Source organism: Fusarium vanettenii, assembly GCF_000151355.1.
Source record: "Fusarium vanettenii 77-13-4 chromosome 3 genomic scaffold NECHAsca_2_chr3_3_0, whole genome shotgun sequence".
In the NCBI taxonomy this organism is placed as follows: domain Eukaryota; kingdom Fungi; phylum Ascomycota; class Sordariomycetes; order Hypocreales; family Nectriaceae; genus Fusarium; species Fusarium vanettenii.
Genome location: NW_003315880.1, coordinates 2,821,090 through 2,846,942, shown reverse-complemented (window position 1 = coordinate 2,846,942; position 25,853 = coordinate 2,821,090). Strand labels below are relative to the sequence as shown.

Sequence of the window (25,853 nt, the reverse complement as noted above, 5' to 3'; positions counted from 1 at the left end):
GTGTCGTCTCAACCCCATTTGCACAGCTCCCCCTGCACGCAAAAAAGGACACCATCGTCCTCACGGCGCTCGACCGAATTCCGGCGTAGTATGATGTCGCGTTCCCGCCATGATTCCGTTAAACTCCGCCCCATTGAAGGTACTCGCAACAAGAAAGGTTGTGTGTGACGCCCCAGCCGCGCCATCTGCTAGCTGGGGATTATCGTAGAGTCGCCACCATCAGATTTCCACCCGTCGGTTGGCCGTTTATGCGCTGCCCACGAGAGCATGGTTGAGGGGGATGTGCACTGCATTCGGGTTAGAGTAGAGTCGCATTGGGTGGTGATTGAGAACGTACCCAGCTTGACAACGTAGCCGACAGCGCCCATGATGAGGAAGCCAACGCCAACAGCCTGGCAGAGTCGGAGGAACTCCTGCTGGTCGGCTAGAAGATCAAGTTAGTAAGAAACCGAAATAAGCGCAAAGGGAGGCGTACGCTTAGTGCATCGTCGCATGAACTGAACACCATCCTTGACGAACTCGGAGGGAACCTCGAGAAGCTCTTGAACCTGGTCGGACATTTTGGCGGGTGTTAAGGAGAGGAGGTCGAAAAGACGATATTAAAGTAAGTTGGACGAAGAAGAATAGAGGGACGACAGGTTCGTCAGTAGAAAAAGGGTCGTTGATGGGTCGCGTGAGTGGATGGGAGAAAGGAGAGTCAAAAAGGTCGAGGATGCGCAAAGGGGGCCTCTTTTGGTGATCCAGTAATGACAGCTGCCCACCCCGTGCGTGCGAACGACGTGTTAACAATAATTTCCAATTGGGGGAAGGCCAGATTTCCGAAAGGGCGGACGGGCCGTCGGATGTTCCGGGAATGAGAGTCTGGACCTCACCAGCCACAGCCAGAGCAACGGTTTCTCTCCCCTGATGCCACCGCTTCAGCCCCAGAGAGTGGAGAGTCGCGGAAGCATGGAAAGTGGGGTCGAGCTGGTTGCCTGCGGCTTTCCCAGGCTATTTCCCCCAGACGCGAGCCGCTAGACGCCAGCTGCCGCCGGGGGGAGGCAGGAGGGAAGCCCTGTGCAGGTGTTGCCGTGCCGTTTGGCTTTTGCTTGCGAAGCTCCTTCCCCGGAAAGAAGGCGCGAAGCTCTTTCTCCTCGCAACCTTGGGTTCTCGTAAAACCTCAACGTCCATCATCTCTTGCAACGCGAATCTCGGGCCCATCTTCAAACGTTCTCTATCCTTTTTTCTTTTTATTTCGAGTTTGCTTACCGGCGCTTTGATTCATTAAGCTAGCTACTTCTTCCCGGTTCGACCTGCGTGAGCGTGCGCCGCGAGAGCCTGATTCAGAACGGTGACGGAAGGGCCGACAACCAACGAACCACGCGCCGCCGATTGAATAATCGGACAGCCAGACGTTGACGGATCTCTAAGCGCAGTTTTCGACGTCGAATCTGCCAGCGACCGAATCGCGATTGATCACCGACCGAAGGAAGCGCTCGCAGAAGGAAAGGAGGAAGGTTGATCGGGCTAGACGGCATCCTCTATTCCACTGCTCCCCGCCTGTACCTGTGCCTTTGCCCAGGAGCTAGATATCGAGGATTGCGAGCATAGAGCTTCGTCCTCAAGATTGTCTCCTTGTCGAGGATCGTCTTGTCTGGAGGTATCATCTGGACCTCAATCCATCCTGTCCTGTCACCCGAGGAGTGTACGTATTGCAAGCTTCCAGTCCTGTTCATCTTTCATCATCACACTGGTGTTTCAAGGCCTCTAAGTCTTTGGGGTGCGGTTTTTGGAAACGGAGCGATCAGTGGCTGATGACCAAGTGTAAAGACCAGAGGCCGTCTCGTGTATCTCGCAGACTAATTATCACTTTTGACCAACCTCATCCTCGTTGACTTTTAGATCGCTTGCACGGCACTAACCTGTGCCTCGTGCATCGAACCGGCTAAAATGGCCGAAGAGGACTTTGAGATCGACTTTTACGGCGATGCCAACAACGAGCAGCAGCAGGATGACCAGCGCGGCGATGGTGGTCACCACCACCACCACCAGGATCACCACCATGACGACCACCGACGGGATAGCCACGATGATCAGAACATGGATGAACACCACCCGCAAAACAGCCATCGGGGTCAAAGCCACGATTCTGGCCATCACGGTTCTGGCTCTCAACAAGGGACCAAGCGGAAGCAGGAAGAAGATGGTCGGCCAGTTGACCAGGCTGCTACCACTTCAGTCATGATCTCCGAGTTGAATTGGTGGACCACGGATGACGACATTCGAGGATGGGCACGACAAGCTGAGTGTGAAGAAGAGCTCAAGGACATTACATTTAGCGAGCACAAGGTCAACGGCAAGAGCAAGGGGTACGATTCTCAAGGATTTGATGAGCTGGATGGAGTAACTGACCGTTTTCTAGCCAAGCATACGTTGAGTACTACTCACCTCAGGCGGCGACCGCATTCAAGCACACCGTCGAACAGATCATGGCCGAGAACCAAGCTGGTCACAAGAAGATCAACTTGAGCTACTGGAACCCCAATGTCAACCCCTTCAAGACACTGCCCAAGGACGCTCCAGCCCGGGCCAAGGACCAGAACCGCTCATCGTCAGGTTCTTATAACGACCGCGGCAACAACATGGGAGGAAACTTTGGCGGTGGCTTCCGAGGTGGACGCGGCGGATACAACCGTGGCGGTATGAACCAGGGCAACTACAACAACCGCAACTATAACAATAACAACATGGGCGGCTTCAACCCCAACATGGGAGGTGGATTCAACGGACCCATGGGCGGCGGCAACTTTGGCGGCTTCAACAACCGAGGCGGCATGATGGGTGGAGGCATGCGTGGTGGCCCTGGTGGAATGCGAGGAGGTCGAGGAGGCATGATGGGTATGAACCCTATGGGCGGAATGCCTATGGGTATGCCCGGGAACATGGGGATGGGCATGATGGGCCCCAATGGGATGCCTGGTATGTTGAAACTCATCGACTGTGATGGAGTACAGCTAACCCCCTCAGGCTTCCAAGGCATGCCTCCCAACTTTAACCCCGGCTTTGGCTTCAACCAGAACCAAGGCGGAGGCGGCGATTGGGGCAACCCGCACGGTGCTAAGCGACCACGCCCAGAATAGAGCTAGGCGGGCGTTTGGTACGTTGATAATTTCTTCACTACGCATACTGTGGTGAAACATGGCTAATTCTTCTAGGTCACGCAGTTAGAAGCTTCGATCCAGGTAGCGACCTAACTATCGTTCAGCCAGACCTCTGGCGACGACCCGGGCGGTGCCCAAGGCGTGAGCAACTCGGACGACGGTAGGAAACCAGGACCAAAGAGCCTCGTCCGGGCTGCTCACCTGCCTCAAGATTGCTATAATGGCATCCTGGACCAGGATGCAGTGAAGGTTCCTCGTTTAATGCAACAACTAGTGGCGTCTTGATTCCGGGAAAGGATGTGGCATGCGCATGGACAAGTGTCAGGAGGAAGCGATTCAGAAAGGAAAACTGGAGACGCGGCCTCTCTCAATTGTATCAATAGATTTAGGCATGTAAGGTTAGGCACAGGCGTAACAGAGCGATTATTGACTTTGAATGAGTGTGTTTATGGTTTTGTGTCTCCTGTGTATCTACCAAGGTTGTGAAGCATTCACAGAGTGTCACTCGAGCTGGAAGATGGCTTCTACCATGTTATGGATGAGACTGAGCCTCGCTTGGTGTCCGGCATTTGGAACTCTACCTGGACATGTTCGGATGAGGACTGAGCAGGCATCTCATGCCTCTTGCGTCTGATGGAGGCCAAATCGACTATGAGCTCTTGCCAAGGTTACATCACGACACTTGGTTGGAGGATTCGCCGGATTGAAATGGGGTCACTAGGCTGTGAGGGGAGCAAACAGGAGGTCTATGGACAGCTGAGACTGAAGCTAGATTTATGGTTTCTTCTCAAAACTCCTGAATGCGTGTCCATGGTAAAGTGTGCCTAGATCACCCGGTCTTGGTGAGACTTCCCGTCCGCCGACTTGAACAGGTGGATTAAGAGCTATAAAATGCTTTGGAGTACTTTCTCCTGAGACTTATAGTATTGTATTACTAGTTCATCGAGATTCTAGTGAGTTTACGATGAGAAGTCTGGTGGAATGCCGAATCGTTGGTGTGTCAGACTCCCTTGTTCTTGAACCACAACCCAAATACGCATCCAGACTCATCTAGTTAAGATGCCAAGAGAAGACGAGTTGTTTATTACCGCAATCATCATTGTTGCCTGCCACTGTAGCCTGTGACTGCTGCCTGAGGCTGGATTTATGCTGGGCATGTAAGCACCAAAACCTCGCTTCGACAACCGTCTGACATGCCCAACTCTGTGCCCCCGTGATTGATTTGAGGCGCAGGTCTCTTGTGTTGACATTTTGCTAGAGAAAGACAAATGCCATTCAAAGTCCCAATTCGAACACTCTCAAGGATTGTCCCTCGGCATCGCCTCTGTGGAACAATTGATCGTTTGGGGGCTGAGGCATTGAGTCGCCGTGTGAGTCAGGCCGTGAATCCCTGACGGCTTATTCGCTACTATCAGATTACTGACATTGAGGCAGCCTTTATCTCCTGCAAGACCTTCTATACATCCATCGCGCTGTTCTACTCTTTTCGCCGTTGAATCTCAGACGTTTACCATCCTCAGACGACACTCCACCATGGCTACAGAAGACGTCAACAAGGCCAACATCCTCGAGGAGGCTCAAATCGAAGAGACCAAGGATGCTCAAGAATCTGAGGAAGATTCCGACCCAGGTCCTATCTTCGAAAAATGGCGGCCGATGATTGATGCCATTACTGATGCCACCAAGGAGGCCTTCCCAGCCAGCCCACCCTTTGACCCCTCTGTGCCTTCGACATTCCAGACATACTGGCGAGGGGTCTTTACAAACCTCAAGGATTCAATTTTGAAAAACGAAGAGATTCCTCACTACCTGACTGAGCCGCCCGTTTCTACGTGTTCCGTCACCTTGTTCGACGACATGCACGTGATGGGATGTCCCTGCTGCCAGTCCCCCTCGGAGCCCGCCATCCAGCTGAAGAACGAAACTGGCGTGACAAAGGAGGATTTTATGAATGCAATCATTGACACGATGTACGGCGAGGAGCTTCCCAAGGTGTTTGTCGAGGCGGACCCCATGTACCAAAGCGACGACGAGACAGACGACGCTGATGATGATGTCGAGAGTGAAGCTGGAAGTGAGGACGATGAACCAGAGACAGCGGGTTTCGAGAACGACTCGGGTGTACTTGTGTACACTTATGGCTGGATGAGTGCTGGCGGCGGCAATGAGTGGGGGACGGTCATGTATGGGGATGAACCTGATATTATCTTGTACTGCTGTCCGCCGGCTGAGTTTGAGGAGTTGAAGAAGAAGGTTGAGAAGAGGACGAGCAAGGACGGGGAAGACTCCAAGGATGAGAAGGAACCTGAAGAACCTAAGGAAGCTAGAGAATCTAAGCTCTAGGGGTGTCAATGACACTGGAAAGGAGGATGGTCTAGACATTTGCAGGAAACTCTCAACTCGAAGCTGCACCGTCGACGATTGCCTCTACTAATAATACTATGACTTGAGGATCAATCCACTTGATGCCTAATCTATCTTCGACCCTTGGACACTGATTGACTGAGTTGGAGTTGTGAGTGATCGAAAGTGTCTTGTAAATGTCTGATACGAGTGATGTTGGGGGCGGACTAGAACTAGAGCCCCTGGATTGTAACAAGTCTCTCGACGATGAAACCACACGGGATTTGAAGAGTAAGAAAACTTGCTAGTCTAGCATCTGGATTGCAATGTCATGAACTCTTTTTGAGTAGATCGAGAATGATTGGTCCCAGTGTCGTTGGCGGTCCAAGAAAAAGATGAGACACCAAAAGAGCAAAACACCTCTTGAGTCTGAGGGAAGACTCTTGATTTACGAGGAAATAATCCTGCTAAAAGAGAAAAGGAGATGATAAAACATGCAATTATAATAATTATTACTCTATAAATACTCTCTAAATATTTGGTATTAGTGGCTTGCTTTCTCCTTGGACTGCGTGGCGCCATCACATTGTTGGTGTATACTCACTCTCATTACGAGGCAACTCGAAGCCGTCGTGATGACGACTTATCAACACACACCGTCAAACTTGGCCCTGACGTTGCAAGCTTTATCGGCCGTTGACCATGTCAATCGAAGCATATGTGTCATGAGCTTCATCATCTGATGAGCCTCGTCAGACATCTATTCAGGACCACGACACACATGGAAGCAACCACCTTCCAACTCCTGGCTCGCTCCACGGACAAGTACTCAGACATCACCAGGATCACAAATATGTTACACTATAGTACAACTACACAAAGATAATCAAGGGGGCGACGGGTACAAAAGGGTATCAAAACCCCCCCTCTCTCAGCTCCTTCAACCTCTTCTTCTCCTCCCTCTCCCTCTTACGAATACTCCTCATGTCCGGCGGCCTCTCGATCCCCAGCTCCCTCCGCAGGTCATCCACATCATCCTCCAACCTCTCCTCCCAAAAGACGTTGATCACCTCCTTTGCCCGGGCGCCGTTCTTGATCGCCCAAGGGAGGTAGATGCTCGCGAAGCGCTGCCTCTCGCTGCGCTTCATGGTCGCTGCTGCAAAGATGCTTAGACCCGTCATGGGGAGGAGCGTGTTTGCGAATTCAAACGCTTTGAGCGCGACTTCACCCTCCCTCACGATCGGCAAGCCCGTGAGGGCATGGTAAAAGTCGTGACACTCGCGGTACCGCTGCATGACGTATGCACACTCCTCATCGTCAATGTATCGCACCGAGGAGCGGGTATCGGGCGATACGCCCTCGCGGTCGAGCCATCCGACATAGGCGCGGCCGACTGTGTTCTCCGGGAGGGCGCGTAGGGCTGGGAGGGAGAGGGTCTTGGACGAGATGCGGGGTCGGGCGCGGAGGATGCGGCGACCGGTCGGGTCGGCGAGCATGGCGTCGCGGAGGCGGTAGATGAAGTATGGGGTTGCGGTGGCCTCACCGGTGGCAGCGATGAGGTCTGTGACGAGTTAGCTATAGCGAACAGAAGGGTGTAGAGTGCATACCATGACGATACGGGTCGAAAAAGGACCACAGACTGGCCCCAATGGCCATTCCAGCCCGCTCAACCCTCGTCAGAGGCACATGGCCGGGATAATTTGGCGGGGGTCGGTTCAAGCTCGAGAAGCCGCGGTGAGAGCAAGAAACACAAGCTGTAGCACGCAGAAGGGTGTAGCCCTGTCGGGCAGACCCAATTGACCGCAGCCGTGGCAGAGCAGCCTCCATTGCGACGGACAATCCGGCAACAGGTTGGTGATGGTACGATGTTGAGGAATGGTGGTGTTGATGGAGACATGGGCATCCGCCATGACTAAGCTCCCAACCCAAAACAGCAAACCATACGAACGTCACGCGAGAATAGCTTCACAAGGCAGCTGGTGAGTAATTGTTTATTTTGTTCTGGTGATTAGATTTCATCATGAGTCAAAGGATCTTGCTAGCTGATTGTTCTTGTGATCTGTTGAACACAGTCAGGGACTGATGAGCACCTCCTCCAGCATCCTGAGACGACGCCTCTCTCACTGAGATTGATATTCATTCACCACAAGACCCAATCCTGATCTGCCAAACGAGTGTAATGTATTAATCAAGGTTCCCAAAGTCATATCTCATGTCAATTTACCCAATCCAATACCAATCCGCTTCATAACACTACCCAAGTAGATCGTCAATCGTGCGCCCAAGATCAAGCCGAGATCGCAACATCCGGCCCAAATGTCCTTTTCCGAGTAAGATATGTATTGAGGTGCATCAGTTTCTTGGGATTATACCCCGGTTCAATCTGTATCGTTTCAACGAGGTCCCAGCCCTCGACAGCGCCGCCAAACTCACCACCTCTGACCTTTTCCTCCGTGCTGAATCGTAATATGGTAACCTCTCGTAAGTCGGGGTAGTCGCCGCCTACCAGCACACCGCAAACTTCGTCGTTGACCTCCTGGTAGAGGTCGGGATAGTCGGCATCCGGGGAAACGTAATATTCGGAGTAGAGGCACAGCGTCTCCAGTGTAAAGGGTAGGGCCTCGTTGAGTTGCAGCGTTCCCTCCCACCCGTGGACGCCCACGAGGTGTTCCTTCGTGACACAGAGATGCTTCAGTTTTGTCATGCTTTCCAGAGAGCCAATTCTCCCATAACAATGACGGTGCTCTTCATAGCCGTCGGTGTGTAAACCAAACTCGACTAGGTTCCGGCCTAGTTGCCTCAGCGAGTGGCCAACGCTGGTCAGGTTGAATTCCCAGTTGATATCAAATCCCGACTTGCGGACATTCCCGAGTGTGATGTAGAGGCTACGGAGATCCTTGCAGATGGCCAAGATGTGTCTGACTGTTGGAGCATCAATGATGGCTTCGGAGAGGTCCAGACGCTGGAGACGAATGGGAAAACTGGCCCAGAGTCTCGTCTCCTTCTCAAAGCCCAGCCAGTGGAAGCCTTGGGCTCGTAGTGTCTTGAGGTTGGGGTGAAGCAGGACGCGCCTGAAGTCGGTGATGGGTGGGCTTGGTTCAATGGCCGAGTTGTAACCGACACCTCTCAGGCGTAACTCTTGCAGGTTTGGGAGATGGTTGGCATAGGTTTCTGCCATGGTGCCGAAGGGCGTCTGCACATCCTCGTTGCCAAAGAACTCGCTACTTTCGGTGTAAGCAAGCTCTTTCCGCTTGCCCAAACTTCCACCTAGCAGCCAGAACAAGGCTTGGGACGGGCAACTGTACGTGATGTCGACCAGTTTCACGTAGGGTGTCAGGGCCAGAATGAAACTTGTCAGGTTGTTTCTGTCGCGAGGGGTCATGTTGCCGCAGGTACTGTCCATCTTCTTATCCCAGAGTCTCTGGAAGGATTGAGGCATGCTGAGAGAGTCAATGCGCTGCTCGAGCATGTTGGAGAGACCGGCATCGCTTGGCCATTCGATATCGTCGATGGCGATGGCCCTAGTGTTGAGACCGACGTCGGGGTGAGCAGCTAGGGTACGGGCGAGCTTGACCTGGCGCTCGTGCTCATCGTCTCTAACGCCGGCCACGATAACTTGGAAGAGCAGACCCTGAGCTACACGGTGAAACTGGCGAGATACGAGAGACAGAATCAACAGGACTTTGAGAGGATCGCGATTGAGCCTGTCCCGAAGCAGAATCCATTGTACGTTGGGTATGTCGCATAGGTACCGAGAGAAGATGGAATGCCAGATCTCGTCCGGGAGGCGAATCATGGTAGGCAGCTTGTTGAAAGAGGCCGGGATCACTGGAGGTAGGTAGGTTGGCTACCGTTGGTAGAAGAAGGCAAGGCAAGGCAAGGCAATAAGAGCCAAGCAGAGACAGAAGATGAAGATGTAGAAGAAGTAGAAGAGACAAAAGCGAGAGGACTCGAGTCTGGTGTACGAGACGAGAAGAGATGAGATGGAGTCAATTGTCTATCATAGACATATTCACCCCACGGTCTCGAGAGTCTGAATGGTGATCTTGTAATGGATGTCGTGATGTTGGAGGAGATGAGAAGGAAAAAAGCCTCGATTTGGCGGCGGGCAACAAGGATTAAAATATTATGAGCTTACCTCGAGCTGAGCTGTCAGTCACGTGGTGTGATTCTGCGAGAGATAGAAAGGGGATGGAAAGATGGATGGAGGGAAGGAAGGAAGGAAGGAGAGGTCGGCTCATGGTCTGGTTCGCTCGTTGGTCCGCCTCAACTGGCAAACACGTAGGTCAGGCAGAGCAAGGTGCAGTGCAGTGCAGGTCAGGTCGCGGGGGCGGCTCCCGCGGGCGTCGGGACTGAGACTGAGATGGATGGATGGGTGTTTGATTGGGACAATTCTGTCATAATATGCGTGTCTTATAACGGGTTACGTCCCAGTATTGGTCTGTACAGTATCCGTCTGTATGTAGGTTACATGCCAGCCAGCCTACATGCGTGAGTGCGAGAAGAGAGATTGTGAATTCAAGTGAGGAGAAGTGCAGAAACAACAGCTGCATCTGCATGAAGAGCCAGAACCTTCTGATATCCCACGGATGGAGGGGGCCTGGGTACATCTGCCGATGGTACGGTATCAAGTACCCCGGACTGGCTGTCAGACGGGACGGGCGGGATGGGAACGGATGCAGAACTAAAACCGGCTGAATGGTTCAAGCATCCAATTATTGTTGTTGGGGCTTGAGTACGCCTGAGCTGCGAGACCAAAAGCTGGCGTTATACCCTTGCAAGAGGGGAACCGGAGGAACAATGCCGGTGGATGGAGGGTGGCAGTGGCAATAGCAGTGACAGAGACAGAGCCTGAAGATACCCTCCATGTTTAATGCGGTGGAAACAAAAGAAAAGAATCACAACAATCTGATTTATCGTTTATCGGGTGCAGCTGGGCTGGTGTCAGGCTGACTGAGAGGAGGAGGAGCTGCTGCTGCTGTTTCACCCTGCAACCATCCTTTCAATGAATGGCATGACTCCTCCCTCACACTGCCATTCATTCCCCCTTGCTCCCCGCTCCAGCATCACACCCAATATGTATCCCGCCTATATGGATGGATGGATGGATGGCATCGCATCGCATCGCATCCCATGGCTGAAATCACCTCCTCTTCTTCCTGCGAGACTGCGCCCTTCCAACAGAAAAAAAGAAAGGAATGGCGACCGGGTCCCCGGACGCCGGCCATGATCCAGATTCCACCCCGACAATGCTTCCCGCCTCCGCCGAGTCCAACAAACGCCCGCCTCCGACGACGTGTACGTGCGTGTGCGTTATGTGTGTGTGTGTGTGCACACCGAATCAGCCGCTTGGATGGCTGATGTACCGTAGCATTTGGCCACTTGGAAAGGCGTCGAGATGGTCAGCCGCATGCCTGGGCAGGTTGATCGGTTGGGGATGCGGCTTGACATCCTTGGAAGCCCGTCGGGCAGTGCGTGAGACGAGGGATACATGTTGGAATTACCGCTCGCAGCCTTAAACAATGACTCTCATGTGTGAGGAAAGTACACAATGAGGAAACAACAAGAGACATCAATCTCTGTTTGTATCTTTGAGCCATTCACCCGAGTACCCTGTCCCGTGGCGTCTGTTTGATGGCTGGCTGTGACTGTGAGGTACTGTGGCTCAACGTACAAACGAGGCTCTCACCAACCATGCCCAAATTTCTCCCTAACATCTTGATAAATTCAAAATTCAATTACAAAGGGTTGAAGTAAACGGGCCGCGTGTTTGATTGGCTTCCAAATGACACCGGATACTTGCAGGTCGAGGCCTCGAGTGGCATGTGGTTCTACGGCTGACTACATATCCGCGGCTCTTTGGGCCCTTGTGCTACACCGGGTGGTTGCACGATTCCGAGAATAGACTTTGAATGCCTAGACGGGAAGTCAATGCAAAACCTTGTGCCTCGTCAAGGTTTAGGCACAATGGTGTTGTTGTTGGATGTGGTCAATTCACCGATGCTAGGGAGCCCCGTGAAGAGAAGAAAGGCAACACACAAGCCTATTCTTGGTTCACCGAAAGTATAACTGTAGGGTCAACATGCAATGACAAAGTTTCAAATGAAAATAGGATAAACTTTGAGGTCTCGCCAACAAAGGCTTCCTCTGACGCTCTTGCCCTCATCAGGTACTTAAAGACGAGGGCGACCATCTCAACTAGTTGATCTCAACCATCCATCCCAGACTTTGAACCAACTCAATCGGGGATTTCTTGAGCGAGAATATGACCTTCTGCTTGAAGACAGGCCGCTGAGCCCCGTTCTTCGAGTCATAAAGGGAACCGACCCTCGTTTCGGCGACACTTCTCCACGCAGGCCGCACTTGACACGGTTGATTGGCATCATGCTTTGGCCACCTTGAGGAAGAACAAGATTGGGATGGGCCTGGGCCTGACTCTAGCTCATGGTAAAATGACGTCCCAGCCCGGAAACCCTCTGCTTGCCAGTGAATTCTGGCCCCAATCCTTTGACGACGTCAACTTCGACCTCATACTTTTGTACTCCCATGGCAACCAAGAATGGGGAACGAATCAACATTGCACATAAAATGAGAAAAGGCTTTGAGGGCCTAGTCTTCGATTGACGTGAGTGAGCCTGGGAACCCAAGATCTTCCAGCCCTTATGAGCTCGGAGAATTGTGCTAGGGGGGGGAAGCTTTCTTGAGCGCGTTTACAAGACAAGCCTGGACGCATGTACCAACACCTCCGACTTACATGGACAAACTTCGACTACTGCTGGAGCTCGAGGATCGCTGTCCTCGCTGCCCCCGTCAGTCATGGCATCAGTAGCTCCCCGGATCTCTCCTCTAGCCACCTTTCTTCTCCTCCTGGAGACACCCGCTACGGCATACCTGCGATGTATAACCGCAACCAAAGCCAGCACCAAAACCCTCAAGACATCCCCATCTTTGTGGATAATACAGCAACGCCAGCAGGGCCAGGAGCCCATTGCTTCCCAGGCTACGATGCCATCGACGCAGCTTCAGACCTGACTATCTGCCAGGTTTGGTGAGCTTGCTGCATGCGAAGAAGGGCCGTGACGATATTCATCAGGAACCCCACCTCCGAAAGAAAGTATCTGAGATGGCTGCATCTTGGCCGGCATCCATTGACACGAATCGTGAGGCAGGTTGAGTGCCTGGATGTCACATTTCGATCTGAGGCTGTTCGATGGATCCATTTCCCGGATAGAATGGCATTGAAGGGAGCGGAACTGACAATTCGTACGGTCGATCTTCTGATAGACCCAAGAAGGGGTGTGCTCGTACATGTAGACTGTAACAAACAGACACTCAAATTCTTGGAAGCTCTGGATCAACTCTAGTCCATCCCAGACTTGATTACATCAAGTTTGGGTTAAGCCCACAAGACCTTGGCAGCCTTCAAATGTTCATACTTCAAATCTAATCTACAACACCCAATGCTAGGAAACATTTTGTACCGCGACTATTGGGACGACATGCACTTGGCAGACTGGATGAGTCGACAACCAAAGGAGCCCGAATGTAATCTTCTGACTCAGTTAACCCATCAAGGGCCAGGCTTCAACTATAAAAAAAGAATACAGTAGAGCCCGAATATGCATATTGTGATCGAGTACAGGTTTGTCTACTCTATCCACCACTGAGCCCCAGGAGGAAACCAGCCTGACTGTTCGCCAAAGAGTCGCTGTCGAGACCACGGGAAAATATGTTGTAGCATTCAAGAATGCCATTACCACTAAGCGAAAGGAGCGAACCCAACTTGAATTGTAGATGGCAGACTTTGCTGAGATCTTTGACCTTTCAAGAAAGAGCGCTGGAGGGAAATTTGACCATCTGGAGAGGTAATGCGGATTCTCAAGCCGGCATGGTCGCGTTCAGTTTGAATCAGGCGGCCAATGGATCCGGCTTCTCAACTCGGGCTGCGCCGACTATATCGACCGGACTCTTGATGATGGCGATGACCAGATCATCAGTCCCAGCGTAATAAATATAGATCTTGTCCGTCTAGGAAATAATCGCAAAAAAAACCCTTCAGTGTCTTCCAATGGCACTTCCAGTAAGTGTTGTCGTCAATCACCTATCGATGAGCTCCCGCCACGTCCGCCCACCTACCCTGAATCCTTTGGTAGGCACTTGGGTATAACTTGCAACCATACCTGTACTTCTTATATCTAATGTGGTGAATCGACCATTAGTTATTCTTATTATTAGTGTGTAAGTATATTACGATAGACCCAATTTAAGAAGCTTCCATCCTCATACTGGATGATATGGACATAGATGCTCACGACCAACGGGTTGTTGTTTTGTAGCCACTGAGTAGGACGTCTAATGACTGTGAGCCCTGATGGACGTGAAACTGTTCGAAATGTATAACTATATTACAATCTGATGTCCCCGCGAACGCATTCAAAAAGCATACGCTAGCACGTTATATGAATTAGGGCGATCTGGAATATGATGAAGCTCTCGCCTTCATAAACCCCTTCCAGATCCTGGAACAAAACTTCCCGTGAAAGATGCCTGTAGAGCTCATAGCCTCAAGTCTTACCCGTGGATGACAGTGACCATCATGATCGGCCTGGATAAGCTACAGGATTTCTTTAAAGTTGCAGATGTTGATGGCCCCTGTTGTGACAACTGAGAAAATTTCACCGGTTAGCCTTGGTAACAGGCCGTGTCTCGTCGTGTGCCCCGATCAGTGTTGATCTTCTTAGACCTCGAAGCTCTTTGTCTGCGCATGGCTCCAACCCAGGGAAGCATCATGTTATTAAGTCTCGCCGTAGCATTTATTCTCTTGTCACTACCGCTCAAAGTTGTTCATCAACCCTTGAACTACCGAGAACCACCAGAATTTTACGCAGAAGGAGTATATCCTCCCTCAAAGATCCAGGTCATCATCGTCGTCGTCCCAAGCCTTGCGCCTGCTCACGACAATCTTTTCCTCCTCCTTCTTGTCGGCCATGGCATTCAGCAACTCCTTGAGCTGCGCCTCTGTGACCTTTTGCCGCAGCTGGCCCGTCTGCGCGAGCATGATGAGTCTGTTCTCGACGTCGGTGGCTCGTTCCTCTTTGACGAGGCGGATACGGCCCAGTCGGTCGGCCGCTTCGGGGTGGAGGATCTGGTTGAGGATGCTCTGGCGCGCGTCTTCGTTTTGTCTGTTTCAGAGAGGTTTGTTAGCATGGGTCGTTGGTGTAGAGAGGATATTACTGACTGTCGCTGCTGCTCTTGCTGCCCAGAGGAACCGCCGCCGCCGCCGCCGCCGCCGCCGCCGCCTTGGGCCTTGAGCTGCTCAAGACGAGCCTTTCTGATCTGGAACCGATGTGAGTTGTGCGCTTGAGCTTGTAGGAAGAGAATCGAATACCTGCTCTAGCTCTGCGTCATCCATGATTTCTGAGGTATCGCGACGTCAACAGTGTGTAAGTCGATGTTAATCAGCCCAGCCAAACGCCGACCGCGGGGTTGCTTCGGTTGTCTCGCCTGTTCTGTGGAGGGGCATTTAAAAACGTCACATGACCCCGCAGAGCATCAAGGTTGATGCTGGACATCAGGTAGCAAGACAAGGTCAAGTGCCTTACTCACAAGGTTACTTTGAGTTACGAGAGAAATTCGTTTTTGCAACGTTAAATAAAATTTAGTGGACGCTCTAGAGATGCTGCGCCTTCAATGCTTGTGTACATGAACTCCCCAGACGCCGAATGACCCAGTTCATGATGCTTACTCCAAAAGACTCCCACCCCCTGAAAGAGATCGCGTCCTCTGCCTGATGCTCTCTATCGATGCTTCCTGCATAGGAATATATGCATTCCTCTTCTCCATCGCCTCTGCCCGCCTGGCCTTGACCATCTGCACCATCAGCTTATTGGTCGGCATCTCAAGGCCCAATGTCTTTGCCCGCTTCAAAAAGTAGCCGTTCTGGTAGTTCATGTCCGTCTGCAAGCCCTTCTCGATCCGTTTTACAAGCTCGCTGGGGGCCATGGCCTTTCCTGTGATTCTGCGATAGCAAAACCTCTTGAGACCTTCTCCTTGGAGAAAGTTAATTAGCTCAGTAGAGCCTTGGACCTCAGGAAGGTTTTCCACGACCCTAGCCATCTCATCCAAAAGCTTGTTCATCATGCTCTGTGCTGACCGGTTGTGCAAAAGGCCATTATACGGTAAATCCAGGAGCACGCATACCGGCTCAACGGCAGCTGTAAACATCATCGACGGGAGCTTGAACTTCAGCCATTGGTCGTACAGACTTGTGGATGCCTTAAGTGAAGGGGCTAGCTGTAATTTTCGCACGAGGGTTCGATCGGGTGACGCGCGCAGGCCCTTGAGAGACCGCAAAGCTGTGTCGGCCATTGTGAGAACTGTTCGTCCACCCTTGAGCTCCTTGACAGAGCCACGGTTCCGGTTGAAGACCAAGGCATGGCTCATGTGGCCCAGCATGAAGGTGGGCCCGGAGTATGTTCCGTTAAATATCGTTTCACGGACCTCCTCGAGCACTCCCATGCCGTCGTTCATAAGACAGATGGTTGTGTTTTCGTCCACTCGGTCTTTGACGGAGGCAATGGCTTTGACAGCCTCAAATCCTCGACCCGTTACTAGTAACTGATTAATGCGCGAGGTGCTGGGTGTGTCTGGCTCCTCAACCAAAGCCGTATTCTTTTCGGCGTATGCGCTGCTTCTTGTCCTGTCAGGTTGGACCTTTTCGACATTTTGGTATCGTGATTTGGGCATGTCTCGGAAGGACAGCATTTCGACGGAATCGTAGACACTGCAGAGAGCATGGGCGATGAATCTTGATCGCTCATCATCGCCTAAAATATGGATCTTATGGACCGGCCCAGCTCTGGCTTTTCCGGCCGGCAGGACAACCGAAGGGACGTAGAATCGTGACGAAGGAGATGTTGATGTCGGTGTGACTGATCTGGCCTTGACCTCTGAGCCCTGCCATGGTCGTAATGAAGGCGAGCTTGCTAGCTCTGGGGGAATAGCCTCGGGCTTTTTGTGATGTGTGGTCGGAGTCGTGGCGGAAGCAAAGTGTCGCGTGAGAGCCCCGCGGCTCACGCCGACACTATGATGAAGCCATCGGTTCGATCTATGGGCTATTCGTGCGGTGGCCCGCGCCTGCGGTAGGCTCGCCACTTTGACGGCTGTAATCGGGGTCGTGAAGGAGGAGGAATTGGGTGGCCACGAGGTAGCCGGAAGCCCTGGAGACTAGAGGGCGGATGCGCGCATGGAGGCGCGTACGGTTGAAGAACGATGCGACGTTATTCGAGTCGCTTTCAAGGATGGCAAAGTAGTCGGTATATATCCAATATCGTCGAGTTCGTCTTGAGTGGCGGATTAAGAAAAGTGGTGATGTCGATAAGTAAAGTGAATGCGTGGGAGAGATTATCGTTCAGCCGGAAGGCGAGTCCGTTTTTTCCCTCCAAGTTGAAAATGGAGCGTGGCCAATCAGAGGCTGCGGCCCAAGGGGACTTTTTGGGGTTTCTGAGCTGGTTTTTGGAGGAGGCGCTATTGGTCAATTCGAGCTCCGATATCGTTCAAGAATTGATAGACAGTCAAACCGTGTTAGAGAGCAGTTGTCAACGGCTTGATTCAATGCTTCATGTGATATTTGAAAACTAGTTTTTCTATTTCGTACGATCAAGAGCTCTGTTATTTCCTGCCTCAGAAGCCCACAGCAGCAGCTGGTGACGTCCAAGGATCCAGCGTTTTACAGAGACGGGAACTACGGGAAGCCTAGAAAATTTTCGATTTACTCAATAACACACGCCTTACTTGCCAGTTCAATATCTACCTATCAAGTCAAATTTTAGTTAAACTTGCTGCAAGTAGACGAGTCAAGCCGTTGAGCTTCAAAAGACAGCATCACACCGCCAAGAACAAGAGCCCCGATAAGTAAATATCCAAACGCTAGTCCAAATTAGGTTCCAGGTCCATCAAGTTTCTGCACTGGCCCTTGAAGTCTTTGAGACGACGTGAACATTTCATCTTTGCGCTTTTCATCTGCATTGTTTGCCCAGAACCGATACAGAGATGGCAGACGTCAAGGATATCACGCCGGATCTCGACCGGCTGGATGGTCAGCTGGATGACCTCGAAGAGAAGCTGCAGCCCTTGATCGGCAACTTGGAGGGTATGGCGTCTGAGCTGCCCCTGCTGGACAAGGCCAAGCTGTTTTCACTGACCGCCTACGCGATTGAGTCTCTTCTTTTCTGTGAGTATATGCGACCAGAAATCTCCAAGTTGTTCCGATATTTGTGTGAGCAATAGCTGATCATCTTCATAGCATCACTCAAGCTCGAGGGCACTGACGCGCAGAACCATGCCGTCTTCACTGAGCTCAAGCGAGTGCAGCAGTACTTTGGAAAGATCAAGGCCATCGAGGAGCCTGCGGTGGAGGAGACGCGAAACTTGACAGTCAACCAAGAAGCTGCGGCGCGTATCCTGAAGGCTGATTTGGTATGCCATACCCTCATGATGTTTACAGACAAAAATGCTGACCATATAAACAGGCTGATAACAAGACCATCAGCAACAAGCTTGCTGAAAAGATTGCTGAGGAGCGTGCTAAGGCCTTGCTCAAGTCTGTCGAGAACAGAAAGCGACCAGCGGAGGATACGGCAGGTTCTTCGGGTTCTGCGGCTGAGACGCCTGATACCAAGGGCAAGAAGAAGCAGAAGAAGAGCAAGAAGAGCAAGCCAAAGAAGTGAGGGGCCGAGAATGGAGCACCTCGACGGTTGACGGGGTGGATATCGAAGATGGACAGAGACTTGTCAAGATACCCCAGGAGGTGCAAGTCTGCGAGGGATCAGGCAGCATGTTTTGGCTTTTAGAAAAGGAATGGTGTTTGGGAGTCTAACATTTTCATTTCAGGGATAGAACTCTTCGGCCTCAAAAAACAAGATCGTCTTGCCGATATATCCGTACAGCCTGATTAGCTGGTCTCGCTTCCATCCATCTCTGGATGATCACGGCAAGGCTGTTACCTCGGGGTGAATCTTTGCAGACCCGCACTGCATACATGATTCTCATGGCGCGCATGAGTCCTCAATCACGGGCTGTCAGGCGGAGTGGCATATTTGCAGCATGTGCATGTGTCCTCGCGTACAACCGTCCAACCTGTCGCGTCCAGGTCCTTGCAGGACTTTCCGCAGTTTTTCTCAATGTACCTGCTGAACTCGGTCTGGCATGTTCCTCCTTTTCCTTCGCACAGAGTCTTCTTCCAGGTGCACATCTGCAGAGCCTGAATCAGCATTGCCGAGGAGACCGGGTGGACGGCGACGCAGTTGACAGTCCATTGTCTGACAGTACGTCTGGGGCATCTGGGGCTGCGTACCTATCTGGCATCAAACCAGGCCTCCTGTAGAGAGAAGCAGGAAACCAGATTCGTGTTGGCTTTGAGGTAGAACATGTGGCAGCCTCGCTGCCCGAATCGGAAATAGAAGTCTCACGGCAGACAGCCCCGCCATGCTCGACCAACTGATTGCATTTCACACAGTGAAAGATTCAGTTTGGTATCGCCTCGTCATTGAATGAAAGGGATAACCCGTCAAGACTAGGAATATCTTGAGTTTAGAAGACTATGCGTTTAGCTCTTTTATATACTCGCCTAGTTAACAAGGTTAGTCCAAGTCAACGACCAAGCGTCTGATCTCCAGGATCCATTGGAACCTTTGAAGCTCCCATACCCCGGCAACTTCTTATCGGGGCAGATTAGGAATGACTAATATTTCCTCCCCCACTATCGGCTCATGAATTGGCTGTGAGTCAAGGCCCAAGGCGATCGCGGGGCACTAAACCCCTCCATCCCGTATCTATCTCGTGGCGCCCAAATTCTTTTTCCTCGTCTTCGCAGAGATAGAACGAATAGACGACGAAAAATCATGGCGGTCATCTACATTGACGAAGAGGCCGGCAGCGACCTTCCCGAGGTCCAGGGAACCGAATCAGCCCCCTACAAGACCATCTTTGAGGCCTTCTTCCGCCACGGCGCCGAGTCAGAGTACCAGGTCAAGAAGAAGGACGATGAGGAGTACAAGCCTGCTGCAAAGTCGGCTTTGAAGAAGGCTACCAACTACGCTGCGCAGCAAAAGAAGAAGCTCGAAGCTGCTGCTAAGCGAGCTGAGAAGGAGGCACAAGAGGAAGCCGCTCGTGAGGCTGTCCTTGAGGAGGCCAAGAAGATCCAGATTGTCAACGACCCTTCCCTTCCTGAACCCGTCCGGATCAACCTTGGCGAGACCGATGCCGCTGTCATTGGAGTGCTCCGAAAGAGCAAGGATGAGCCCGCCGAGGGAGTGAAGCGTGTTTCGGTCCAGGGCCGCGTCCAGCGCGTTGCCAAGCAGGGTGGTCTTATCTTTGTGACACTCCGCCGAGGACTCAACCAGATGCAGTGTCTTTTCTCTGGCGACCTCTCCAAGACATACGATGCCCTGACCCTCATGCGAGAGACGTCGATGGAGATCATCGGTGAGCTCTGGGAGGTCCCCGCCGGTGCCCACGCCCCCCTCGACCGCGAGCTGCGCGCCGACTTCTTCAAGATCATTGCCCGAGCCCCTGGAGGCGACGATGCCTTTACCAACCAGGTGCCCCTAGACGGCGACACCCAGACCCTCCTCAACATGCGACACCTTACCCTCCGTCACGAGAAGCCCGCCGCCATCATGTTCGTTCGCGACGTCATTGAGTCGGCTTTCCACACTGCGTACAAGGAGTTGGATGTCAAGAAGGTCAGCCCTCCTGCTCTTGTGCAGACCCAGGTTGAGGGTGGTGCCACTCTTTTCAAGTTTGACTACTACGGTGAGACTTCGTACTTGACTCAGTCGAGTCAGCTCTATCTTGAGACTGTCCTGCCCGTCCTGGGTGATGTGTACTGTATCGAGAAGTCTTTCCGAGCTGAGAAGTCTCTTACACGCCGTCATGTAAGTGCCTTACTTTTATACCAATTAGCTCGATCCATTGGATACTAATCATCGACAGCTTTCCGAGTACACTCACGTCGAGGCTGAGCTGGACTTTATCACATTCGACGACCTCCTGGCCCACCTCGAGCATGTCATCTGCCGGGTTATTGACCTGGCTCTGGAGAACCCCATCGCTGCTGAGGCCATCAAGAAGTACAACCCCGAGTTCAAGAAGCCTGAGCGGCCATTCATGCGAATGCGCTACTCGGATGCCATCGACTGGCTCCGGGAACGGGGTATCAAGAACGAAGAGGGCAACGACCACACCTTTGGTGATGATATGTATGTGCATGTTTGGAGTTTAACGTATCGCATTTGCTAATTCGTATCTAGTGCCGAGGCTGCTGAGCGCAAGATGACTGACGAGATCAACCGTCCCATCTTCCTCACTCACTTCCCTGTCGAGATCAAGTCCTTCTACATGCAAAAAGCCGAGGACGACCCTCGCGTGACCGAGTCAGTCGACTGCCTGATGCCCGGCGTTGGAGAGATCGTCGGAGGCAGCATGAGAATCTGGGACTGGGAGGAGCTCATGGCTGGATACAAGCGTGAAGGAATTGACCCCTCGGGCTACTTCTGGTACACGGACCAGCGCAAGTACGGCTCTACGCCCCACGGAGGATACGGTCTCGGAGCAGAACGGTGCGTATTTTGCTTGCATGATGAATGAATGTGTTGCTGACTGTTGTTTGCAGATTTTTGGCGTGGCTTCTCAAGCTCTGGACAGTACGAGAGGCATGCCTGTATCCCCGTTTCATGGGCAGATGCACGCCCTAGATGGCTATTGTAGAAAGTAAGGAGGAGAAAAAGAAGCAAAAATTCATGATAGAGTATACAGAAGAAGAGCCCGTCTAGAATTTCCTTCTAGAAATAAACAAGCACAACTGTTTTACTCGTTAATTATCCCGTTCCTTAACTCCGTGATGCATCCAGCGGCTGTCAACGGAAGAAGGCCCTGGATCCCTCTGGACCCCTGCTTTTGCCCGCCGCAGCTCATGCCTATACCGAGGGGCAAATCCCTCCACCCTCCATGGAAACCCGTGATCTCCCATTGGTCGCGGTCCTTGCAGGCTTGGAACCACCGAAATCCGAGTCCCCGGCATTCTTTCTTTCCCCATCTTCCACGCCGCCGGGAAACTTGATCACATTCTTTTTCCTCAGCATTCAATTCAACCCTCACCAACTACACCCGTACCCTCTCTCTAACAACCACATCGACAATGCCTCGTCAACGATCCGTCGGCCGCGCTCCTTCGCGCCCTACCGCTTCGGCGCCCGCTCCTAAGCCTCAGCAGGCTCGTCCTGCCGCCACCATGGCTGCTCCTCCCGCAGCTGCTCACCCTCCTCCCCAGGCCATGCCTCCTCAGGCTGCCGCTCCCGTCTCCCAGGGCCCAGGTCTCTTTGGCCAGATGGCCAGCACTGCTGCGTGAGTCATTCTCGCCCTCAATTCGTGGTCCGGGATCGAGTCCCGAACTGCGCTCTTCTTCATGTGGAGCATGATATACACATCATGGCCCTGTCACAGCCTCTCCTCCAGACACGTGTAGCTAACCTCGATCCTTACAGCGGTGTCGCTATCGGCTCCTCGGTCGGCCACGCCATCGGCGGCCTCTTCTCCGGCGGCTCCTCCGAGCCCGCTCCCGCCGCCGTCCAGGCCCAAGCCGCTCCCCAGGAGCAGTCGTACAACAACTGCGCCGGCGCTGCCCAGAACTTTACAAAGTGCATGGACGACAACAACGGCAACATGCAGATCTGCAACTGGTACCTTGAGCAGCTCAAGGCCTGCCAGGCTGCCGGCACCAACTAAGTGTTGACTCGCCATATGTCCGTTACGATTTAGACACGAGGGAACAAAAAAAAAAAAAGACTTTGATATCAAACCTGGGGATTAAGAGCATAGGGAATTGGTTTTCCCCTTGACTAGCGTGCGTTATTACGGGATCTGTTGGGAAAATACTACTGTTACAACTCTCGGCATAACCATCCATTGTATAATACCAAAAGAACAAAAAAAGATCTCCATCCCACTCCACTGGGAAACACTACGCATCCTTCTCTTCCTCATCTGGCCGTGGCTCGAAATTCAACTGCCAATGTTAGTAAACATGTGATGATGTGTTAGGACGCAACTCACAGAATTCCCATTGTACAGTTGTTGGTCCCTCTGCTGGTTCTGGAAGGCCCGGATTCGGGACTCATCCCGAGGGCTGGTTGGTGCATCGTCGTCATGCGCTGGTGCCTGCGGTGCTCCACGGTCTTCCCTCGACCCAAAGAGCCCAAAGAACCAGGTAAAAAGGCCCAGGATAAAGTAGATGAACCTCGTAAAGATGTTCCCTGAGTCATTGTACGCAGATACGTACTTCTTGACGGGAATCAACACCAGCGTTGACGACGGGGAGAGGCCGAGATCTCCGATGGCCTTGTCCTCCTCCGTCTCGTCAATGTTCTTGTTAGGTAGCGGTGTAAGCACTTGCTTGAACGTGTACGGCTGCTTTCCATCCGTCCTGCTCTCGTCTACCCAGTCGCGCACCTCCTTGAGAGTCGTCTCCGACTTGAACCGCGACCGGAGCGTCGACCCATCAAAGAGCCGCACCTGGAGCGCTGTCATGCTGCCGACCTTGGTCATGGAAGGCAGCTTGGTCACTGCCTCGAGGGGGGTTTCAGTCGTCTCAGTACGCTGTTTCTGGCGCTCTTCGGCACGCATCCGCCGCTCTGCCTTATCATCGGCAATGCGCTTGAGGATCCTCGCACGCTCCTCCTGGTCCTGCTGCTTGCGCTTCCTCACTGCATCAGCGGCTTTGTGCGCAGCCGCATTGTCCTTATCCATGGCGGCCGCCTTTGCCTTTTCCCTTTCGGCCTTTGCGCGCTCTTCCTTGGCCTTTTTGTCGGCCTCCCTCTGCTCCTGCAACCTAGCCGCCCGGTCAGCTAATATCCGACGAACATTCTCAGACGTTGAAGTCTGAGGAGCTGCGGCTGGTGGTGCAGCCGCCGGGGGCTCTGGCTGCGCTGGGGCACTGGGTGGTGCCGGGGCCGGTTGGGTGGCAGCTGACGATGACGACGTTGTGGAGTTGAAGACACTCTGGACCCTCCGGATGAAATCCTCTTTGCTGGTGCCAGGCGTAATGTACTCCTTCAGGTCACCATTCTTAATGATAACCACAGTGGGAGTCCGAGGTAGAGGGAAAATCTGCGCCAGGTAGCCAGCCTCCTCAGAGCCTGCTGTTAGGCGGAGTGCGATGGCATGGTCCTTGATGAGGTCGCTCAGCTGCACACTGCGGTTAGCGACAAGAGAACCAGCCCCAGACCATTGATCTGCAGATCCAGAAATCCTACCGTGTCATCGGTCAGAAACTCCGTCTCCCACTGCACGCCCTCTTCGCTCTCATCTGTGGCGCACGTGAGCACATCGTCTTTGTCGATGCTGCAGGGGATGAAAGACATACCTGTCACGAAGCAGAGGACGAGCTTCTGTTGACCGACTGCGGTCGAGATTCCGTCCTGGAGGGATCCTTGGTAGAACATTGTAAAAGAGAAGAAATGGAGTAATCGATATGATCAAATGAAGCGCTTAGAGGACGAAACAAGACCGAGAGATGCTGAGGAGTTGAGAAACTCTCTTCTTGCTGGTAGATGTGAAAAGGTGTCTTCGAGCTGGTCTCTGCGTCTCACGAGGCTGAGAGCTTCCGGCGATGGTCTGGAATGCGCAAAAGAGTATGATTCATCGACAAGCGCATATCAGATGAACAACAGACTCAAGGAGAAGAAACAATTCAAATAGAATCAACAAGCATTGGTACGATGAGCGTTCCCAACAGTTTGATCTCATCCAAAGGTCGGTCCAAGTGACCAGGTACAGTAGCTGCTTGGAGCTATGACGCTGGAGGCATCACGTGGCTAACATGCCGAAGCTCGGCTTTGCGCTTACTAACCCAAATTGGAAAGCTCGCCATCCAGTAGAAACTTTGCGATGTGCTTGCATGAAAGGATCCCATGGATGAATGAGTCAACAGCAACTCTTTGTTTGTAGTGATTTTTTACTCTTTTCGGATACTTAAATTCTCACAAGTTTGGAAAGTAGAAGTTGAAGGAATCTACAGGTAGATGTACTGAAAAAATGTCCATCGATGAAGCTTTCCTGCCTTGGGCTGAGGGCAAAGGCGTCAAGTTGAAAGGCATTGAACCTCGAATTCTCCCTGGTAGGGGTATTGGTGTTGTCGCAACTCGCGACATTAGAGTAAGAAACTCCAATCTTCTTAAAACATTTCTAATTAATTTTCTAGGAAAATGAGGCCATCTTGACTGTCCCAATGAAAGCCCTTCGCACCATAGACACCGTGCCAAAGCAGATATCCAAGGCTTTGCACGGCGTCTCAGTTCACGGAATCTTGGCTGCCGAGATTGCTCTTGACAAGAGCGATGACTTTGCCGTCTGGAAGACGGTTCTCCCAACCAAGGAGGACCTAGAATCTGGCATGCCCATGATGTGGCCGAGTGAGCTACAGCTACTACTCCCAAGGCGAGCAAAGAATCTCCTGGACAAACAGACTACTACTTTTCGACGCGAGTGTGAAATTGTCCTAAACGCTTTTCCGAATTTAACTCGAGATGACTATCTATACGCTTGGGTGCTCATCAACACCAGAACCTTCTACAACAGCATGCCCAAGATGAAAGCATACGCCCAGGCTGATCGGCTGGTCTGTATGCCAGCCGCTGACCTTTTCAACCACGCAGATCAGGGTTGTCAACTTTCTTTTTCGCCTTTGGGGTACACCATCAAAGCAGACCGTGTTTATCGTCAAGGTGAGGAAGTGTATGTGTCCTATGGGCCCCATTCGAACGACTTCCTCCTTACCGAGTACGGCTTCATTCTCGGTCCAAATCGCTGGGACGAGGTCTATCTCGATGATGTGATACTCCCGCTACTAAACAAGACTCAACGCGCAGAGCTTGCGAGTGTGGACTTCCTGGGTAGATTCACCCTTGACGACCAGACACTTGGCTGCCACCGCACTCAGGTGGCTCTGCGAATGCTCTGCTGCACCCCTGGGCAATGGCAAAGGTTCTTTGATGCCGTGGATGATGGGCATGCGTCACAAGACGAGGTGAATGAGCTATTACTGATGGCTCTAAAGGATTTTCTGGGAATGATTGCCAAGACCATGGACGAGATAGACGAAACAGAGGGAGGCTTGGGAAACCAGCGAGAACTGCTACGCCAAAGATGGCAACAGATTCAAGCCATGGTGACAAAGACAATAGAGACGCTTGAATGACTTGTTCCGCCGCTAATTTCGCTTTCCCATGTTTGCGATGTTTCTGGGGAGCGGTCGGTCAATCGGGAGGCCAAGGACACGACTCAACTCTTCCAGCACGGCTGAAGGCGCCCTGA

The 25,853-nt window shown here is 52.3% G+C and overlaps 12 protein-coding genes across 12 annotated transcripts; 7 read left to right on the top strand and 5 right to left on the bottom strand.

The window, feature by feature from the left end:
* Window positions 1-246: 246 nt before the first annotated feature.
* On the bottom strand, window positions 247-560 carry NECHADRAFT_92115 (uncharacterized protein; the record flags this gene model as incomplete). Its single annotated transcript, XM_003052730.1, has 3 exons — window positions 247-287; window positions 338-424; window positions 476-560. The coding sequence occupies 3 exons, from the start codon at window positions 558-560 to the stop codon at window positions 247-249; spliced, it is 213 nt and encodes a 70-aa protein (XP_003052776.1).
* A 1,369-nt stretch (window positions 561-1,929) lies between these two features.
* NECHADRAFT_78106 (uncharacterized protein) lies at window positions 1,930-3,119 on the top strand (the record flags this gene model as incomplete). The annotated part of the gene is made up of 3 exons (XM_003053226.1): window positions 1,930-2,348; window positions 2,402-2,958; window positions 3,007-3,119. The coding sequence occupies 3 exons, from the start codon at window positions 1,930-1,932 to the stop codon at window positions 3,117-3,119; spliced, it is 1,089 nt and encodes a 362-aa protein (XP_003053272.1).
* Window positions 3,120-4,673: 1,554 nt separating this feature from the next.
* On the top strand, window positions 4,674-5,483 carry NECHADRAFT_78105 (uncharacterized protein; the record flags this gene model as incomplete). Its single annotated transcript, XM_003053225.1, has 1 exon — window positions 4,674-5,483. One exon carries the CDS (start codon window positions 4,674-4,676, stop codon window positions 5,481-5,483), a length of 810 nt encoding a protein of 269 aa, XP_003053271.1.
* A 914-nt stretch (window positions 5,484-6,397) lies between these two features.
* NECHADRAFT_67636 (uncharacterized protein) lies at window positions 6,398-7,310 on the bottom strand (the record flags this gene model as incomplete). Its single annotated transcript, XM_003052729.1, has 2 exons — window positions 6,398-7,044; window positions 7,091-7,310. The coding sequence occupies 2 exons, from the start codon at window positions 7,308-7,310 to the stop codon at window positions 6,398-6,400; spliced, it is 867 nt and encodes a 288-aa protein (XP_003052775.1).
* A 287-nt stretch (window positions 7,311-7,597) lies between these two features.
* On the bottom strand, window positions 7,598-9,996 carry NECHADRAFT_99748 (uncharacterized protein). Its single transcript, XM_003052728.1, has 2 exons — window positions 9,622-9,996; window positions 7,598-9,311 (listed from the first exon to the last, which is right to left on the bottom strand). Exons 1-2 carry the CDS (start codon window positions 9,722-9,724, stop codon window positions 7,771-7,773), a joined length of 1,644 nt encoding a protein of 547 aa, XP_003052774.1. The 5' UTR covers window positions 9,725-9,996; the 3' UTR covers window positions 7,598-7,770.
* A 2,218-nt stretch (window positions 9,997-12,214) lies between these two features.
* Window positions 12,215-13,277, top strand: NECHADRAFT_78102 (uncharacterized protein; the record flags this gene model as incomplete). Its single annotated transcript, XM_003053224.1, has 4 exons — window positions 12,215-12,531; window positions 12,577-12,779; window positions 12,951-13,028; window positions 13,126-13,277. The coding sequence occupies 4 exons, from the start codon at window positions 12,215-12,217 to the stop codon at window positions 13,275-13,277; spliced, it is 750 nt and encodes a 249-aa protein (XP_003053270.1).
* A 1,111-nt stretch (window positions 13,278-14,388) lies between these two features.
* Window positions 14,389-16,247, bottom strand: NECHADRAFT_35276 (uncharacterized protein; the record flags this gene model as incomplete). The annotated part of the gene is made up of 3 exons (XM_003052727.1): window positions 14,389-14,665; window positions 14,722-14,819; window positions 15,360-16,247. The coding sequence occupies 3 exons, from the start codon at window positions 16,245-16,247 to the stop codon at window positions 14,389-14,391; spliced, it is 1,263 nt and encodes a 420-aa protein (XP_003052773.1).
* Window positions 16,248-17,534: 1,287 nt separating this feature from the next.
* NECHADRAFT_92111 (uncharacterized protein) lies at window positions 17,535-18,211 on the top strand (the record flags this gene model as incomplete). Its single annotated transcript, XM_003053223.1, has 3 exons — window positions 17,535-17,715; window positions 17,788-17,960; window positions 18,014-18,211. The coding sequence occupies 3 exons, from the start codon at window positions 17,535-17,537 to the stop codon at window positions 18,209-18,211; spliced, it is 552 nt and encodes a 183-aa protein (XP_003053269.1).
* Window positions 18,212-19,315: 1,104 nt separating this feature from the next.
* On the top strand, window positions 19,316-21,361 carry NECHADRAFT_59392 (uncharacterized protein). The gene is made up of 4 exons (XM_003053222.1): window positions 19,316-20,419; window positions 20,478-20,743; window positions 20,795-21,103; window positions 21,157-21,361. Exons 1-4 carry the CDS (start codon window positions 19,385-19,387, stop codon window positions 21,236-21,238), a joined length of 1,692 nt encoding a protein of 563 aa, XP_003053268.1. The 5' UTR covers window positions 19,316-19,384; the 3' UTR covers window positions 21,239-21,361.
* A 237-nt stretch (window positions 21,362-21,598) lies between these two features.
* Window positions 21,599-22,506, top strand: NECHADRAFT_59388 (uncharacterized protein). Its single transcript, XM_003053221.1, has 2 exons — window positions 21,599-21,887; window positions 22,028-22,506. Exons 1-2 carry the CDS (start codon window positions 21,682-21,684, stop codon window positions 22,266-22,268), a joined length of 447 nt encoding a protein of 148 aa, XP_003053267.1. The 5' UTR covers window positions 21,599-21,681; the 3' UTR covers window positions 22,269-22,506.
* Window positions 22,504-23,983, bottom strand: NECHADRAFT_67627 (uncharacterized protein; the record flags this gene model as incomplete). The annotated part of the gene is made up of 4 exons (XM_003052726.1): window positions 22,504-22,548; window positions 22,587-23,726; window positions 23,795-23,847; window positions 23,905-23,983. The coding sequence occupies 4 exons, from the start codon at window positions 23,981-23,983 to the stop codon at window positions 22,504-22,506; spliced, it is 1,317 nt and encodes a 438-aa protein (XP_003052772.1).
* A 592-nt stretch (window positions 23,984-24,575) lies between these two features.
* SDG2111 (uncharacterized protein) lies at window positions 24,576-25,737 on the top strand (the record flags this gene model as incomplete). The annotated part of the gene is made up of 2 exons (XM_003053220.1): window positions 24,576-24,695; window positions 24,742-25,737. The coding sequence occupies 2 exons, from the start codon at window positions 24,576-24,578 to the stop codon at window positions 25,735-25,737; spliced, it is 1,116 nt and encodes a 371-aa protein (XP_003053266.1).
* Window positions 25,738-25,853: the final 116 nt, after the last annotated feature.